This window comes from Tachypleus tridentatus, chromosome 3 (assembly GCF_004210375.1).
Source record: "Tachypleus tridentatus isolate NWPU-2018 chromosome 3, ASM421037v1, whole genome shotgun sequence".
NCBI lineage: Eukaryota > Metazoa > Arthropoda > Merostomata > Xiphosura > Limulidae > Tachypleus > Tachypleus tridentatus.
Genome location: NC_134827.1, coordinates 58,810,199 through 58,829,429, shown reverse-complemented (window position 1 = coordinate 58,829,429; position 19,231 = coordinate 58,810,199). Strand labels below are relative to the sequence as shown.

The window sequence follows — 19,231 nt, the reverse complement described above, 5'->3', positions numbered from 1 at the left end:
CCATCTATATATAGATATTTTTTGCCTGTTCTTATGGTCTAAATCAGCTTAATCTAAAAATATATATTAAACTACAAAACTAAGTTAAGCAGAAGTTTACAACATCTTTTTTATTTGTCCTTATGATCTAAGTAAACACTTTGTTATGAAGCTTAATCTAAAGAATACATTAAACTACTTAATTAAATTGAGCAAAAGTTAACATCTTTTTATTTGTCTTTATGATCCAAGTAAACACTTTGTTATGAAGCTTAATCTAAAGAATACATTAAACTACTTAATTAAATTGAGCAAAAGTTAACATCTTTTTATTTGTCTTTATGATCCAAGTAAACACTTTGTTATGAAGCTTAATCTAAAGAATACATTAAACTACTTAATTAAGTTGAGCAGAAGTTATCGAAATATTTTTCTATCTGTTCATATGCTCTAAGAAAAGATCAAACTACAAAACTTAATAAACTGAAGTTGTTAAGACGTTGAGCAACAAATAGATAAAAACATTAAAGGGAACACTTTTATACAAAATTGTACAATAAAATAATTTTAGTTAATTAAAATCGTGATTAGTTCCAGAATTTAGTTTCTTTAATTTTATGTTATTTTAAGCTAGAATTTCGAAACGTATATAAAAATAGAATTTCAGGTCTGTCGTTTTGTCTGCCATGAGTTATTGCCCAGGAGGCCTTTGGTTCATTTTTAGAATTCATCATATAGTTGAGTCCAAGACAGCAAGCCACGTGTATATCTAGAAAGTCTGTTTCTACCAAGTGCGATAAACCCAGTTCAGTGGTGTGTAATGTAGTTCACTAAGCATTGAGTCGTATTTAAGCGTGACAGAAGCAATTCTAATGACGTATGACTGGAAATCTTCTTGTGTTTGTTATATAGGTTTGCCAACTTATGCCACTATCTAATTACTTATTCCGCATACCAAATATAAATATTCGAAAAAATATATGAAGACGGGAAATCGTTTCTTATCTGAGTTATACTCCCAAAACACCTATTTGTTTCCGTCTACATTTTTCACGTTTATCGTTTTTTTATTTATCATTCGTTTTAATTAGTTTCCTGTATTTTATATTCCCAGTTCCTTACAGTATCCAGAGTTGCGGTTTTTAAATTAATTTTTACGATACTGGTCAACTGTATAAATAGCTGCAAATGGGATTATTAATTGATACATGTTATTATCACTTTTAAGTATATTTATTCCAGTTGTTGTATGTTTAGCTCAGTAAGTTATTTTTTAATTATATTTCTTTATTAGGAATCTTTTACGTCGCTAAAATCCAAGGGCCTCTTAGAGGGTGCAGATGGTTTTGTTGTGGTGTACTCTATCACAGACAAAAGAAGCTTTCTGAAAGCACGAGAAGTGATAAAACTATTGAACGAAGATCTTGGCCAAGGAGGACAAACACCAGTGGCCCTTATTGGTAACAAAGAGGATCTTTCCCATTACAGGTCTGTAGCGAACTGCATTAATTTTCGACACCGTTTAAATATTCAGCAGTAATCGTTAATAACATAAACGCTAATTTACCGGTTGGTATGCATGAAATGAATACTCTGATGTCCCATTATAGAAAGAAATGTGTATGTGTGTGTGTGTGTGTGTAGATTATTTGTAAAGTTTTAATATTGCACGTGAAATACGACTGAAGATTTGTAGTAATGTCTTAACACCTGTCCCCCCTTCCCTGGTCGGACAGCAGCAAGTTCGATTCCCTAATGTGACTTTACTCTGAAGGGAACAAACAAACCTTACTCCCTTTTTCATAAATTACTTTTTTACTTCTAATTTGTTTTTCTTTTTCTGCTTGTTCGTTCTTTTAAGAACAAAGACATGTTGTATAATATGTCCACAGCAGGGAATCGAGGCCCTATTTTAGTGTTGTAAGTTTGTTAAACTTCTAGATTTCCCTTCAGAGATTTTTCATGAAGTTTCGTATGTCCGAAGTAAGAGACTAGTTTCCCTTCTTTTTTGTGGCTATTCTTGACCTTGTGGCGTTATTAGTACCGGTATTCTCTTGACCACTGATATTATTAGTACCGGTATTCTCTTGACCACTGATATTATTAGTACCTGTATTCTCTTGACCCTTCACTCTTACAGTTTCATTCCAGCACAGCACATCCCACTTAATTATCACAGATTTTTAGGTAAGAGTTTTATTGCTGGTTGTAACCAGGATATTAAACAATTGAGACATACTTCTTCCATCATGTTCTACAAATAGAAGATAAACAAAACCTTACGTTTGTGTATCCATCCATAAAAATGTATTGTTCATCTTTGAAGAATACACTCATTCATGTATATATAATTTTAATGTGAGTCTAGTTTTAAATTTTCAACCTATATTTTTGTGGACTAAGTGGTTAAATCAGAGACTCCTAGAATTTAGATAGAACAGTTGTAAATTTGAACTACTGACCAGAAGGGAAAGCAGTCATCGAGAAGCACCCACCGCCACAGAAAAACTTGTTGTACCCTTTGAAACAAAAAGAAATCACTGCCACTTTCGTGGTCCGGCATAGCCAAGCGTGTTAAGGCGTGCGACTCGCAATCTGAGGGTCGCAGGTTCGCACCCCCGTCGCGCCAAACATGCTCGCCCTCTCAGCCGTGGTGGTGTTATAATGTTACGGTCAATCCCACTATTCATTGGTAAAAGAGTAACCCAAGAGTTGGTGGTGGGTGGTGATGACTAGCTGCCTGCTCTCTAGTCTTACACTGCTAAATTAGGGACGGATAGCGCAGATAGCCCTCGAGTAGCTTTGTGCGAAATTAAAAAAACAAACAAGCCATTTCGTCGTGCATCCATATCTCACAGTTTGAAGGATGTTTAGCGACATTAAGTCTGATCCACTTTGATCCACAATCCGACACGCTTATCACTAAGCCACGCCTTGCCTTCATTTTAAACTTCCGTTTATGAAGGTTTTACATTTTGAAATTTAAACGTCCAGACAAACTATGGCTACTTCATCTGCATGGACTTGTGTGAAAAGGCTACCTAGGCAGATAGATTAGAGATAAGGCAGTAAGCCAACAGCATCCATGGCTAATAATGGGACTACACGTGGGATTTGACCATTGCTTTTATATCGTACCCATTCCTCCAAAGTCAAGAACTTGTTTTTGTACCATTTGAATGCGAACCACGATCTTTTTGATTTTCAGTAAGAGAACATTAACGACACGTTTACGCCAGACCCCAGCCACAAAAAAAATCTAATGCATAAATATCTAGGAAACCCCCCTAACGACTTATGCATAGCATAAGTTAACCTGTTAATAACCCTTTATTATGTAACATTTTATTGATATAGATTATCTAATAAATCGAGAATTTAGGGTGTATGATCTAAATTTTCCATCATCTCGATATTGTTTTCTATCGTAATTTTATATATGTATATATATGTGTATATGTATTATTTCAACGACTTTGATTTTAATGTCACTTATCGATTTATAGCCACAGATTTCTGAAAACTCGTGACTTCTTTGTAATTTCCTGCCACTCTTAGATTTATATATCCCAGCAACAAGATGGAGATGCTGAAGAGGCGTCCATTGTGGCATACTCTGCTGGATAACTGTCTATTTTCTTCTTCTCGTTGTCGTCGTTCTCATCAGCGAAGCCATCGACCTTGGCCTTTTCTCTGTCTCTGCATCTACCAGAAATCCGCCAAATTTCTCTTTCGTCATATACCAACAGTCACTAAACTTACTATTAACCTTCGACCTTATTAAAAATTTAACATGTTCCCGTGAAGGTCGAAGAAGGATAATATTGCCACTGGACACACCAGTTTAGGATAGTGTGATATTTAAAAGCAAAATAAAACACTAAATACCTGCCACATTTTTTTTATTCCTTGTACACGTGTAATCATGTCTTTCCAGTCAACTGTATGACAGTCCTTATAAAATATGCGACTATTTATGTCTCCATTTAACTTAGTCATTTTCGGGATCTCAGAAGTTATATAACTACAGATTAGCTTACTCGAACATATTGTTTTAACGTGAAATTTTCAAGCAGAGCTCATAACAATGCGCGCCATTAGTTACCCAATGAATTTAGATCCGTTTTTGCAAAATGACAGCACCCACGCGATCAACAACGTGATGTAACTGACAGGCATAGTTTCCCTAATGGCACAGTGGTATGTCTACGGCATAGTTCATCAAGCTGTGATAAAAAAAATAACTATATTCTCTTTGTTGCAATGCTACTAGTCTTATTATACTAACATACCACATGTTTCGCCAGAACGTTGAACAGTATTCTTCAGGTAGACACACCAAGGATCTGTTGGAACACGTAGTATGTTCCTCCATCAAAGGCCCGGCATGGCCAGGTGGGTTAAGGCGTTCGACTTGTAATCCGAGGATCACGGGTTCGCATCCCCGTCGCGCCAAACATGGTCGCCCTTTCAGCCATGGGGCCGTTATAAAGTACAGTCAATCCCACTATTCGTTGGTAAAGAGAAGCCCAAGAGTTGGCGGTTATGACTAACTTCCTTCCCTCTAGTCTTACACTGTTAAATTAGGGACGGCGAGCTCAGATAGTCCTTGAGTAGCTTTGTGCGAAATTCAAAACAAACAAATAATCCTCCATTAATAAAACTTTACCTTATGCCTATAATTCGTTGTTTGCCTAATTATCATTGTATTATCACAATATATTACCAGTCTACTTTGCCATTATAAATTTTGCCTTTTCAGACGTAAGGGCATTACAAAGTGACTGTCAATCCCACTATTCATTGGTAGAAAAGTAGCCCAAGAGTTGGCGGTGGATGGTGATGACTAGCTGCGTTCCCTCTAGTCTTACACAGCTAAATTAGGGACGACTAGCGCAGATAGCCCTCGTGTAGCTTTGCGCGAAATTCAAAAACAAAGAAACATTATAAATGTCAGTGTACGCAAACATTAAGAACTGTCTTTCAACTCTTTTATTTAGAACTTTACTTGAATACAGTGCACTGTGTGTAGTTTTAAGGTGGAATTCAGAAAAGGACGAAACTAGTTAACATATTTTCTTCTCTCTATAGAAGCATCAAATAGATTTTGTATGACCTCAAAGTTATATACAAACCTTCCGGAAAACGTCATCAATAACAAAACACACTTAAAATCCAGTGACGTATTTAAGTGGGAGCTAGAAGAGGCTCAACTCCAGGGCCCATGAACATAATGGAGTTATGAACATAATTGATAAGTTAATTATGTGTAAAATTACGTGATATGTAAGTCCCACAAAATTATTAACTCCTGGTCAAATCGGCCACCGGTAAGCAATATATAGTTACATACTGGATGTATAGTATCAGCCATATTAAAAACAAACAATATATATATAGTAAAGGTGTTATCTTTGTAACTATGGTAAAATGAATTTGGTTTTGATTTCAGGGCAGTGTGTGCTAAGGAAGGACAGCGTATTGCTCTTCTTTACCCAAGATGTTCATTCCACGAATGTTCTGCAGCTAGAGAAGCTGAAAATGTCGAATTAGCATTCGAGGAGTTGTTATGTCAGGTAAGTATGTGTGTGTTTCTACCAATTCTTTACACACTTAAGTTAATAGATAGCTATGACTGTGTTTTGACCAATAACTTGCACACTTATGCTTAATATGTAACTATGACTGTGTTTTGACCAATAACTTACACACTTATGGTCAGTAGGGAACTATGAGTGTAGATTATTAGGTAAAGGTGTTTAAAAAGTTCAAACACGTTAGAGAGAAATAATTCAAACACATAACTTAAGGGTAAATTATCCTTGTATATTAGCCTATCCTTTGTTTATTTGGTTGCTTTTAATTTACTTCCATTTATTTTGTATCTTAATATTTCTGTATATTTGCTTTGTGTACCCAATAATACATACTGTTAAATACAGCTTGCTGAAGATGGTATATAAACATTCCAAAACATTCAAGAATTAAATATTTGTTGCCGCACACACACACACACCCCAATGGCTCAGCGGTATATCTGCGGACTTACAATGCTATAAACCGGGTTTCGATACCTGTGGTGAGCAGAGCACAGATAGCTCATTGTGTAGCTTTGTGCTTAATTCAAAATAACAACAACGTACACACGTTTCTAAAATGTGTTGTTGCTACCTTCGTTTGGCCCGGCATGGCCAAGCGTGTTAAGGCGTGCGACTCGTAATCTGAGGGTTGCGGGTTCGCATCCCCGTCGCGCCAAACATGCTCGCCCTTTCAGCCGTGGGGGCGTTATAATGTGAAGGTCAATCCCACTATTCGTTGGTAAAAGAGTAGCCCAAGAGTTGACGGTGGATGGTGATGATTAGCTTCCTTCCCTCTAGTCTTACAATGCTAAATTTGGGACGGCTAGCACAGATAACCCTCGAGTAGCTTTGTACGAAATTAAAAAAACAAACAAGCTACCTTTGTTTAGTTGTTCATGGTTGACAGTTAACTATACTATTATTTGTCAATAATAAACTCTTCTAGCAAAGGGAATTTTCAATTTTTTAGGGGTTCTTATACCCTAACGTTTGTGAAACGTAGTCCAAGAAGAGTACAGAGTAAACAGGTGTCAGTTAGGGTTACTTCTTCACTGCATGAGAAAGTTGTCAAGGGTATTCAAGGTATATAATACTACCTGCCACGTGCGAGAGACAACATTGTCCAAATTCTTCGTTTCCTGATTGTGATTGTTTAAGCTTTTAGATCAGGTTATATTTTCTGTAGTAAAGATTCCTTTATGTGGGTGTTTGTATTGATTGCCAAATCTGTGCAGGATGACTTATTTTTATGAGATTATTTTGTTTTCTTTATCGTTATCGCTGACCCAGCATAGTATTTTTTCTAGTGTTTTTTTACTTTAGTCACTTTCCAGTTTTATTTTATTTTATCACATTATTTCGGCTACAGAGCTCACATTTAATTTGGTATATTTTTTTCGTGTCTCTACTTAACAATAATATCTGCTTATCAATAAAACTGATAATATCCATACCAGCCCTTCTGAGATACAAATTTTGCATTTTTTTCACGGCTTCGTATTGTTCGATGAAGGTTTGTTTGTGTTGGAATCTTTTTTTTTAATTTCGCACAAAGCTACTCGAAGGCTATCTGTGCTAGCCGTCCCTAATTTAGCAGTGTAAGACTATAGGGAAGGCAGCTAGTCATCACCACGCACCGCCAACTTTTGGGCTACTCTTTTACCAACGAATAGTGAGATTGACCGTCACATTATAACGCCCCACGGCTGAAAGGACGAGCGTGTTTGGCGCGATGGGGATGCGAACCTGCGACCCTCAGATTACGAGTCGCATGCCTTAACACGCTTGGCCATGCCGGGCCGTGTTGGAATCAAGCGCAAAGCAACACAATGGACTATCTATTGTCTGTCCACCATGGGGACGAAAACCGGTTTCAAGCGGTGTGAATCCGCAGACACACCGATGTGCCACTGAAGGGCTCGATGAGTTATGTTGTATTTTTACCTCACTGTCTCTTGTATTTTGTTTCCCCACTTTAACACGTTTTACAGCTACTCATTTTTTCTCCAATGGCACTCGACTCGCAATCTGAGGGTCGCGACGTCGAATTTCTGTTACACCAAACATGTTCGCCCTTTTAAACGTGGTGGCGTTATAATGTGATGGTCAATTCACTATTCGTTGGTAAAAGAGTAGCCTAAGAGTTGACAATGAGTGGTGATGACTAACTGCCTTAAACCTAGTCTTACAGTACCAAATTAGGGATGGCTAGCGCAGATAGCCTTCGTGTAGCTTTGCGCAAAATCCCTAACAAACTTTAAACCATTTTCCACCAAAGTTCTCGAATCTTTTTTAAAATTAGGTTTAACAAAGCCTGTTTGTTTGTCAATTTTAACATGAATCTTTTTATTTTGTTGTTGTCTTAAAATTATATAAAAAGAGAAATTTAGAAAAAAAATCTGTTTTGTTGTTGATGTTTTTTGCGGTTTGTTTACTAACACCAAAATTAAAAAAACTGTTTAGTTAAACTGTATTTATTTAATGTATTTGGCGAAATTATTTACAATTAATTTAGAGTTAGGCTTAGCAAAATTCACACTATAAATAAATGTATCGATAGATAGTAAAATAAATTCTAAATTATTATGATTAATGTTTTGGACTGTTGATTTTCTGAAAGTTATTTAAAGATGACTTTCATTTGTGACTCTCAGATAACTGTAGACATCCAGTTCGTTTAATATTTCTAGCTGTACCTGATATAATATCACTGAAAGAAAGGTAAGTTTTTGCCAATGTCCCCGACAATTTTATATCATGGATACATTTAACGTTTAGTATCGAAATGTTTCTATTTCAAATCACGAACATTTTAGAAACTGAAACGTTTTATCTTAAATAAACCATAATAACACATCGTAGATTCTTTAAAATATATCGATTTATATTTATTAGTTCGTTATAACCGAAAACAAGCCGAATAAAATAAAAATTGAAAACACTACACTAATTGAAAGGATCTTAGGTACAAGCTATAATGTAAGATATAAAATGCACCCTAAGGTTTGCTAAATTAGGGATGGCTAGCGCATATAGCTCTCGAGTAGCTTTGCGCGAAATTCAAAAACAAACATACCATCCAGTTATCTAAATTAATTAATATAACTCCCAGCCACCACGCGTAAAGTCTACTGTAATTATCGTTCTCTAAATAAACATTTATATGTGGTGAGGTGTATATCCGCATAATGTAGTGCCAAGTTGTTAGAAAGGGGGATTACATTTTCCATAAACTTAAGCCTCTTGATGACGAGAAACCCACTTGAAATAAAAATGTATCTTAAAACGGCTGGTATGTGTATTAATACTTTTATTGATAAGGAGAGAACAACGTTTCGACCTTCCTACGTCATCTTCAGGTTGTTCTCTCCTTATCAATAAAAGTGTTAATACACATGTCAGTCGTTCTGAGATACGAATGTAAGCCTCATTCTTACGCATTTTATCTTTCTCTTGTTTCTTGAAGGTCCTCATCAGTAAAGAACGGAGACGACGCCTATCGGCATTTTCTGTACTTACTCCCAAAATACAGAATCCTCGAAGAAATAGCGCAGGGAATTCAACACTAAGTAACTGGTGGCGGAAAAATCGACCCAATCCTGAACACGAAGTCCGGCAAGATCGAACTTTTACAATGTAGTTAACACAGCTGAACACAAGGAAAACATATTACCTGAAGTATTGTATGGGAAAAAATAAAACATTTAATTTAATCGCAACTTCTTCTACGTCTTGCATTTATTCAAAATTAATATTTATTTAAGAAAATACTTAAAAGTAATACGTTTCAGACATGTTAGTGATACCATTAATATGGGGCTTATAACGCTGAAAATCGGGTTTCGATACCAGAGCTGGGTAGAGTTCAGATAGCCTATTGTATTGTGTTCTTAATAACAACCAGATAGGCCCGGCATGGCCAGGTAGAGCACTCGACTCGTAATCTGAGGGTCGTGGGTTTGACGAAGAGTCGAACATTCTTGACCCACCTGGCCATGACGGGTTTATCGATTAGTAATTGGTTGGTTGTTTAAAACAAAGCTACATTGAATTATCTGCTGTGTTTATCAGCGAGATAATTAGTAATTAAGATTCTGTAAGAATAGTTCGTATGTTAGGCCCGGCATGGCCAAGCGTGTTAAGGCATGCGACTCGTAATCTGAGGGTCGTGGGTTCGCATCCCGGTCGCGCCAAACATGTTCACCCTTTCAGCCGTGTGGGCATTATTATGTGACGGTCAATTCCACTATTCGTTGGTAAAAGAGTAGCCCAAGAGTTGGCGGTGGGTGATGATGATGAGCTGCTTTCCTCTAGTCTTACACTGCTAAATTAGGGACGGCTAGCGCAGATAGCCTTGTTTAGCTTTGCGCGAAATTCAAAACAAACCTTATAGTTAAATAGATTAGGGCTCAAAAACAATGACGTTGAGATGATCTTTTCTGAGTGTCGTAAACCTAATCTTTAAAATAATAGTCTCTCTCATTAATAAGTTTATCTTAACTATTTAAGGATTTTAGACCTTTTAATGAAGAGATGTAGAATTTGTTTGCATGTATCTTTCAAAAGGATATCACGCTAGCACACAATAATCAAAATACCAAATTACTGCGGGAATCTAAATATTTTATTGTATTAAATATTTATTTCTCTAGCTTCACGTACAAACGGTAGTACTCTTCATATTATATGGGCATCAGTTATTCGAATACACCTCTATCATTCGTTACATAAAAGCATTAACCTGCCATCATTATAACAATTAAGTTATTTTTAAGCTGTCTTCTAATAGCACCCTCCTTGGTTGTTCAACGGTAAGTCTGAGAGGTTACAGCCAAAAAATCACGTTTCGATACCTATAGTGGACAAAACTCTATGCTTATAACAAACATACGAACTTGTTTGTTTTTTTTTGTTTTGGAATTTCGCACAAAGCCACTCGAGGGCTATCTGTGCTAGCCGTCCCTAATTTAGCAGTGTAAGACTAGAGGAAAGGCAGCTAGTCATCACCACCCACCGCCAACTCTTGGGCTACTCTTTTACCAACGAATAGTGGGATTGACCGTCACATTATAACGCCCTCACGGCTGAAAGGGAGAGCATGTTTGGCGCGACCGGGATGCGAACCCACGACCCTCAGATTACGAGTCGCATGCCTCAACACGCTCGGCAATGCCGGGCCTAACATACGAACTATTCTTACAGAATCTTAATTACTAATTATCTCGCTGGTAAACACAGCAGATAATTCAATGTAGCTTTGTTTTAAACAACCAACCAATTACTAATCGATAAACCCGGCATGGCCAGGTGGGTCAAGAATGTTCGACTCGTAATCTGAGGGTCGCGGGTTCGAATTCCCGTCACCTCAAACATGCTCGCCTTTTCAGTCATGAGGGCGTTACAATGTGATGGTCAATCCCAATATTCGTTTGTAAAAGAGTAGCCCAAGAGTTGGCGGCGGTTGGTGATGACTAGCTGCCTTCCCTCCAGTTTTAGATTGCTAAATTAAAGACGGCTAGCGCAGATAGCCCTCGAGTAGCTTTGCGCGAAATTCATAACAAACTAATCGATTATAAAGTACATTATAAACATATGTATGAATAAATATATTTTACCTCGCTCTTGCACTGGTCCTAATATTCTGTTTTAAAATAGGTGAAATTGTGCTTCATAGTAATGTCTTCTATTCTTCAAACCTTTCAATGATCACCTTTGATATATTACTGTCAATGCTGACAAGACGTATAACACGTAAGGACAAATAATTATTTGTTTTTTTAATTAATTATTAAAACTGAAATTTTCAAGCTATTTTTCAACATCTTTTATGGCTTGTCAGAAAAAAAAACAATTACGAAAAATATTTGATAGAAGTATCGTAGAATGGCTCAAGGAAAAATTCTCGGACAAAGACAGCAGATTTAAAAAAAAATATTTTTCTGATAAATATTGAAGTAATGTCTAGTTTTTCAAAATACATTCTGAGGATAAGATTGATTTTTTTTTTTAAATTTAACTGTATTTAATACGATCTTCAATAAAAAAAAAGTGTTTCATATCCATTCACAGTCATGGTATAATGGCCTATTTTTAAAATATATGATTTATTAACGTGTTCATATTTGAGGCAAAGCTACTTTGACTGGAAGCCGCAGTCCCTAATTAACTGCTACCCTTATAACACAATTAAAGGTTAAAGTTGGTGAAATACTTTGTGATAATGCATGGATTCACACCTGGCTGGCTCAGAAATACAGAGTTATACCACAAGGCAAACCCATCTTTTTATTTTGCTTAAATATATTGTCCTATGCTCGTTTTTTAGTGTTGCATGAAAATACAATGTGTTCAAGAATTACCTTCATATATTTATTAGTGGTAACTCCTTTCTTCATGGTTGTCTTAATATTTCATGCATGCTACGATGTTCCTCTTTTGGTCTACTGTAGCATTGAAGCAGAAGTCCAAGCATCTTGTTTCTGAAACATAGCCTCTTCCCAGTAGTTCAGCAGTGAGTGTTCGGGTTTGCATCACTAAAATACAGGGTTAAATGCCCTGTGGTAGACATAGTGCGGATAGCTTTGTATAGCTTTGCATTAACACAAAAATGTGTGTCATCAGACATGTGCACCTTGGTGCCTGTTATAAGTTTCCAGAGATGCCAACTATTTCAAATGACTGAGCGTAATGATTGTAGACAGAGCCCTTTATCATTTGCGGCTACTGGACCTGACCAATGTCTCTAAGCTATTTATTATTATATTATTATTATTCCTATTATTATTTATTACTGCTATAGATTGCTCATTTATGAATGTGTTTTGTGTATTTAATAAATAAATTTTAAAAACTTCTTTTGAAATTATGTCTTTTAGTTAGTTCAGAGTAACAAACATACTGGTAAAACAACATTAAGCATGCACAAACAGTAAGCAGAAAAAACCTTTGTGTTTTTTAGGACTAGTTTACATGTTTATGACACTTATTGTAATAGTTTTGCAGCTGTTGCAGCCTTTTCTTTCATGAGAATGTTGTTATAACTCCCAACCATCCAAAGACATTGTCCATTTGATTGCATACACATCTTGTGTGTTATAATACTGGTCAAAACTGAGGTGCTCAAGTTTGGTCTGAACTTGTTTTGTTTTTAGTCACTAAACTAAATATCATTAGAATGGGAGATTGTAAGAATTCCAAGCATAACCCTAGACAGAATGTCATACTTCTGGTTGCCATTTCCATCCTTAACTGTAGACAGCTGAACCCAAAACTTGTCAACATTCAACTGAAGAACAGTTTCTAAGAAAGTATCAATTTGATAGTTCAAATATTGCCCTTCCAACTTGTCAGTAGTGTCGTGCTCATGTGTATTGACAAGGACAGGACACCTGTCTGGGATGAAGCGTAGAGAAGAAAAATCTTTGCTGACTTTCAGTTTTGGATCAGCAACCTCTGCGTGAATCAGAAGTTCATCATTTAGAGGAAAGGTTTCATCATGTAATTTGCAGCTGCAATATAGTGTTTCTTGATACTGGTGTAGAAGCTGATCAGGTCCAGGTCCTTTTCATATTTAACAATGTATTCCTTGGCCGCATTTCCAATAGAAACTGCCTCATCAGATTTGTGTAAGGATTCAGTGTTGTAGTCAAGTTCAGTGATGTTGTCTTCAAGGTATTCTGGCTTGATGTATCTGACAAGTATATTTTTAACTTGTGTAATCAGAGTTCTATGCATAATGTGTATACAAGGTTCTTCTCTTTGCAATATCAAATTGGTTTCCTCAAATAGAGGAATTGCAGACTGAAAAAAAAGATAAAATAAAAAGTTCATTTTGTTGTCCAAGAAAACTGTTAACTTTTCTAACTTGCTCTATGCATAACTTTTCTTGGTTACTTCCTTTCTAGCTTTCGTTTTTTTCTCTTTTTTCATTGATTGTCTCTTCTTTAGTTCAAGTTCAGACTGCTTAAACACATATTGAGTTATATCAAATGTTTCTTTGTCTGCTTTTGGAGACTGTTGTCTTGTGTCCCTGTGTGGCTGAGATGGTGTCTTGACTCTGCCCCTGTGTGACTGGGAGGGTGTCTTGACTGTGTCCTGTGTGGCTGGGAGGGTGTCTTGACTGTGTATCTGTGTGGCTAAGAGGGTGTCTTGACTGTTAAAGTCTTGCTGCCTGACTTAGCTGTACGTTTAGATCCTTTTGAATCTAGTTTTTCCTTTTCACAGTGAAAATACTTCTCAATGGCTCCCACGTGCTCAATATCCTGTTATAGCCATCTTGTGTTAACAACTTGTAGAATGTTTCTTGTTATTTTGTCATAAAATCTTTGAAGCTCTTTGAAATGTTGTTTTCTGTGAGCACTTTTGTCCAGAAAATAGTAGATAGCTATCAATATATCGGAGACTGGGCAGGGCCGTTCTCTGGAAGCTTTCTAGGCAGCAATATTCATGAGGTGGCAGGCACAGCCCATGAAGTAAATGCTAGGTTGTCGTCTTGAGATGTGTCCCATCACACCTTTACCTATATCAGACATAACTGAAGCATTGTCTGAAAAAAAAAACTAAGACAGTTTTCCCATGAAATTTTCCTCTTTGTCAGTTCATGGTCCAAAAGCTTGAAAATATTCTTTCCCGTTGAAGCTTCTTTCCATTCCACCATTGTCAAAAGAAAACAAACAATTTTTCCAAGCAAAGGGTCAAGATATCGTACAACCACTGGATACAGTTTTGAGTCATCCACGTCTGTGGATCCATTTGTGGCTAAACTGTAAACACTGTCAGTAAGTATGCTTGAAATAATTTTGTCATCTTCACAGCCCAACATTTGAACAATGGCTGTAGTTTTGATTCTAGCACAGCCATATGTTTTCGCTATATCAGAGTCTGGGAACATTTTTCTGAATAGATGTCCTGCATGATCGGCTACAGCTAGGGGTAAATTATGAGCAATGACGAATTGCGTGAACATTACTTCTACATTTATGGTTTCATATTCTGAATTCTTACTCATAAATGTCGTCATATGCATCGTTTTTGTCTTCGCCTCAGCCTTTTGTTGGTGAGATGCCAATTTTGTATGTCTGGAACAATCGTTTATCCCGCCATGCGCCATCGGGTATTTTGCACTATATTCTTTCCTAAATTTTTCATTCACAGTTTTAGTCCTTTTATATTTGCCAGAAGCAAGACAATCTGGTGAACGAGGCCTCTTTTTTTCCATCTTGTGAACGATCGCACTGGTGTTTCTATGCCGCTTAAAAAACGAGAAATACCCATCTTTTCGAGCGCTGATTGGCTGACAAGCACTGATGATGCAACTATGGATTCCCTCACGTACCCAGTATGGAAAAGCACCGCACTCAAACTATTGGTAGACGTCGGAGATACAAATATTTTTATTATTATTTCAAGCACAAACATGATTATCTCAAGTAGCCATTTGGACTATGTCTTTTATTTATTATCAAAATTTATTTGTATCTCACTAGAAATTTTCTTTTCACCCCTTTCAAGCCATGGGGAAACAATTTATCACATTATTGTTTAGGCCTATATAATATATAATAATTTGAGAGTTGCAACAAGTCGTATTATTTGTCTGTACGAGCGTATAGTCGTAATGTATACACCAAAAATCGTAATGGTTGGCATCTCTGAGTTTCTATCGTTGTTTTGTTGCGTTATATACAAAAATGTACATGAGCATCGTTGATACAGGGATTACAGTTGAAATGTATACGACTGGAGTTCGTGTAAATATTATTGTATGCGACTCAAGTTCACATCGAAGAAAACTGTTTTCATTACGAGTCGTCTACAAACAATAAATTACAAACTTGTCCACTGAACAATAATCAATTATAACGCTATAATCACACCAAAAATATTAAGTTATTAAAGGCCTTTGCATTAAACCCTATAAAATTCGTTATTATTTTAAGTGAAAGATTAGATATTTTCCCGTTAATTTTAACAAGTATTACGATTTTATATTTGAGACATGTAGTTAGATACGAGAAAATGAACTAGTTTGGCTCACGAAACTCGTCCATGACAATTTCTTAACCAGTAGATATATTTTAGTAAACGTACATCCATAAATGATGGTTTTGTTTTTGTGAATTTCGCACAAAGCTACTCAAGAGTTATCTGTGCCGTCCCTAATTTAGTAGTGTAAGTCTAGAGGAAAGGCAGCTAGTTATCACCACCCACCGCCGCCAACTCTTGGGCTACTCTTTTACCAACGAATAGTGGGATTGACCGTCACTTTATAACGCCCCCACGGCTGAAAGAGTGACCATATTTAGTGCGACGGGGATTCGAACCCGCGACGCGACCGTCGGATTAATAGTCGAACGCCTTAACCCACTTGGCCATGCCGGGCCCTCCACAAACGAACTACCAAAAGTAATTTACACGTCCGACATATTTTTCCGAAGGCAAGTAACTCTATTACACATGCAATATCTGCGTATCTACTCCTGCAAAATGATGGAATAACAACAATTTGTTCAGCTGTTTTCTCAAATCACCCTTTAAGGTAAGTGTCTGGAAAGGATAACCCTTGTATATATTTAGGGAATTTTAATTATATATTATCATAAATTATGATTGTATTCTTTCCTTGTGCCTTTTTGTGGTAGTAGTATATTTTTTTCTGTGTGCCTTTTTATTGTTACAGTTGATTTTCTCTATCTTTTTATGATAACACTTTCTCTCCTCTGGGCCCAGCATGGCCAGGTGGTTAAGGCACTCGACTCGTAATCCAAGAGTCGCCGGTTTAAATCTCCGTCATACCAAATATGCTCGCCCTTTCAGCTGTGGGGGTGTTATAATTTGACGGTCAATTCCATTATTCGTTGGTAAAAGATTAGCCCACAAGTTGGCGGGGGGTGGTGATGACTAGTTGCCTTCCCTCTAGTCTTACACTGCTAGCTTAAGAACGGGTAGTAGCGCAGATAGCCCTCGTGTAGCTTTGCGCAAAATTCAAGAAACAAACAAAACAAACAAACTGTTCCTTTTCATTAAATAACTCACAGAAAACCGACAAATTTTCATTACGTAGCGTAAAAGTAGTTTTATTATTCAATACCATCCATTCAGAAGTTGGGTAACATATCATTCTGTTGTAACACAAAGCTTCAAAATTCCATAAACTTTATTAAACCTTGTAAATATCTGAATGAATATAATTAAATAGTTACTCTAGGAAGCTGCATGACTGTTGGCTAACAAAAGAAACCATCGAACATACTTTGAGTTACTACTTGGAAATATTAGCAATTTTGTCAATAATTATTACTTCAGCTTAATATAAAATGTTTAAGAATGACTATTACGATCTTATTTAATCAACTGTAACAATGCGCCTGTTTATAAAATACACTGAATACATGTACCACACAATTGTTTGTTTTGAATTTCGCGCAGAGCTACTCGAGGGCTGTCTACTTTAACCGTCCTTAATTTAGCAGTTTAAGACTAGAGGGAAGGCGGCTAGCCATCACCACCTACCGCAAATTATAAACAATTGTAAACAAATACAAGTGACTAATTCTTCTGATTGGTTGAAAAACACAGGTTTCTAACTCTTCTGACTTGTAGACAAATACAGACTTCTAATTCTTCCGATTGGTAGAAAAATACAGGTTTCTAACTCTTCGGACTGGTAGAAAAATACAGATTTCTAACTCTTATGACTGGTAGAAAAATACAGGTTTCTAACTCTTCTGACTGGTAAAAAATATGAATGGAAAATTTATGAGGTATTCGGCTATAATGTTAGAGTTAATTGAAAAATTGGTGGTAAATTTGATTTCGCGTTAATACATCTTGTGTGTGAGTATACGGTACATTTAAACAAAGTGTCACCACTTTAAAATTTACCACAAGAAACTGATAGGGTATTTGACCACATGTATAGAAGTGTTTAGAAATGTTTTTTAAACAAAATATTAATCCAAGAATATTAAAGAAGAAGGGTTGATCAAACCTTGAAAGATGAATTCTTTTAATTTACTCTAGATCGAAATGCTTGGAGTCCGAGACACGCACCTACTTTCAGCATCATAAAAGTAGCAGTCGATCTTATTATTGAGCTCAAATAAACAGACAGAGCACATGGAGCAGGAAAGCAGGTGCTGGTACATCGCTGTATTGCCTTTGGTCAGTAGTTCAGGATTATAAAAATTTCTAATCTAATCGTTTACCTTCATTCGTTGTCTAGTTTATTTACTCCAACTCTTGCCTTTTACTTGTTATTTTTGGGTCAAGTGTGGCAAAATACGTGTAAGTTCTAAATGTTTGTTTTTTAAATTTCGCGCAAAGCTACACGAGGACTATCTGCGCTAGCCGTCTTTAATTTAGTAGTGTAAGACTAGAAAGAAGATAGCTAGTCATCACCACCCACCGCCAACTCTTGGGCTACTATTTTATCTACTAATAGTAGGATTGACAGTCATTTCATGATGCCCCCACATCTAAAAGGGCGACATTTATAATGACAAAGTGGACTGATAATACATTGATAAGTAGGCAAACAACGAATTATAGGCATAAGGTAAAGTTTTATTGATGGAGGATTGTTTGTTTGTTTTTGAATTTCGCGCAAAGCTCTCGAGGCTACCTGCGCTAGCTGTCCCTAATTTAACAGTGTAAGACTAGAGGAAGGCAGCTAGTAATCACCACCAACTCCAACGCTTGGGCTACACTTTTACCAACGAATAGTGGGATTGACCGTCACACTATAACGCCCCCACGGTTAAAAAGGCGAGCATGTTTGGTGCGACTGAGATTAAGTTCTAAATAACCAGTTTTCCTCTGAATACACATTTCTATCTTATTACACATTTTTTTTATTTTAAAAATATTTCTTGTAAATAATTTTTAATGTGGCTTCTATCAGAAGTCTGGGACAATGTCGACAAACATTAGATATTTTGCATGAAAACAGAGATAGTTTATTTTAAGTTTTTTTCCATGTTCCAAGAGCAGCTATTACAGTCGATTGCACAGAGTAGACCAAATATATATCAGTGTTAATTGAAAGCTAATTCACAAAAGTTATTTGCGTTTTCTATGATAAACTTGCATTTAAATGATAAGTCATTTTTCTTTATAATTCGTACTTTACACCAGAACACATAGATAGTTTCCCGCTAGTACAGCTGCAAAATCAGGGTTAGGATTCCCCTCAGTGGACTCAACAGATACTCTGATGTGACTTTACTGTAAGAAAACACACACACACGGATAGATATTCTAATGAAGTAATTCCTTTAAAACAATGTATTTGGAATACTAGTTTGTCAACTCATAGCAGTAAGTTATATTCCCAGGCCCAGCATGAACAGGTGGGTTAAGTCGTTCGACTCGTAATCCGAGGATCGCGTGTTCGAATCCCATCACACCAAACATGCACATCCACTTAGCCGTGAAGACGTTATAATATGACAGACAATCCCACATTAGTCGGTAAAAGACTACCCCAAGAGTTGGCGGTGGGTGGTGGTGACTAGCTGCCTTCTCTCTAGTCTTACACTGCTTAATTAGGGACGGCTAGCGCAGGTAGACCTCGAGTAGCTTTGCGCGAAATTCAAAACAAGCAAGGTCATATTCCAAAGTAAAAACAACTAGGTACAATTGTAATCAACTCGTTTCTGGCACGCCGGTATCAT

The 19,231-nt window shown here is 36.6% G+C and overlaps 1 protein-coding gene across 1 annotated transcript; it reads left to right on the top strand.

Annotated features, from left to right (window-relative positions):
- Nucleotides 1-851: 851 nt before the first annotated feature.
- On the top strand, nucleotides 852-9,266 carry LOC143245883 (ras-related and estrogen-regulated growth inhibitor-like protein). The gene is made up of 4 exons (XM_076492136.1): nucleotides 852-878; nucleotides 1,274-1,467; nucleotides 5,432-5,555; nucleotides 9,025-9,266. Exons 1-4 carry the CDS (start codon nucleotides 852-854, stop codon nucleotides 9,196-9,198), a joined length of 519 nt encoding a protein of 172 aa, XP_076348251.1. The 3' UTR covers nucleotides 9,199-9,266.
- The last annotated feature ends 9,965 nt before the right edge of the window (nucleotides 9,267-19,231 follow it).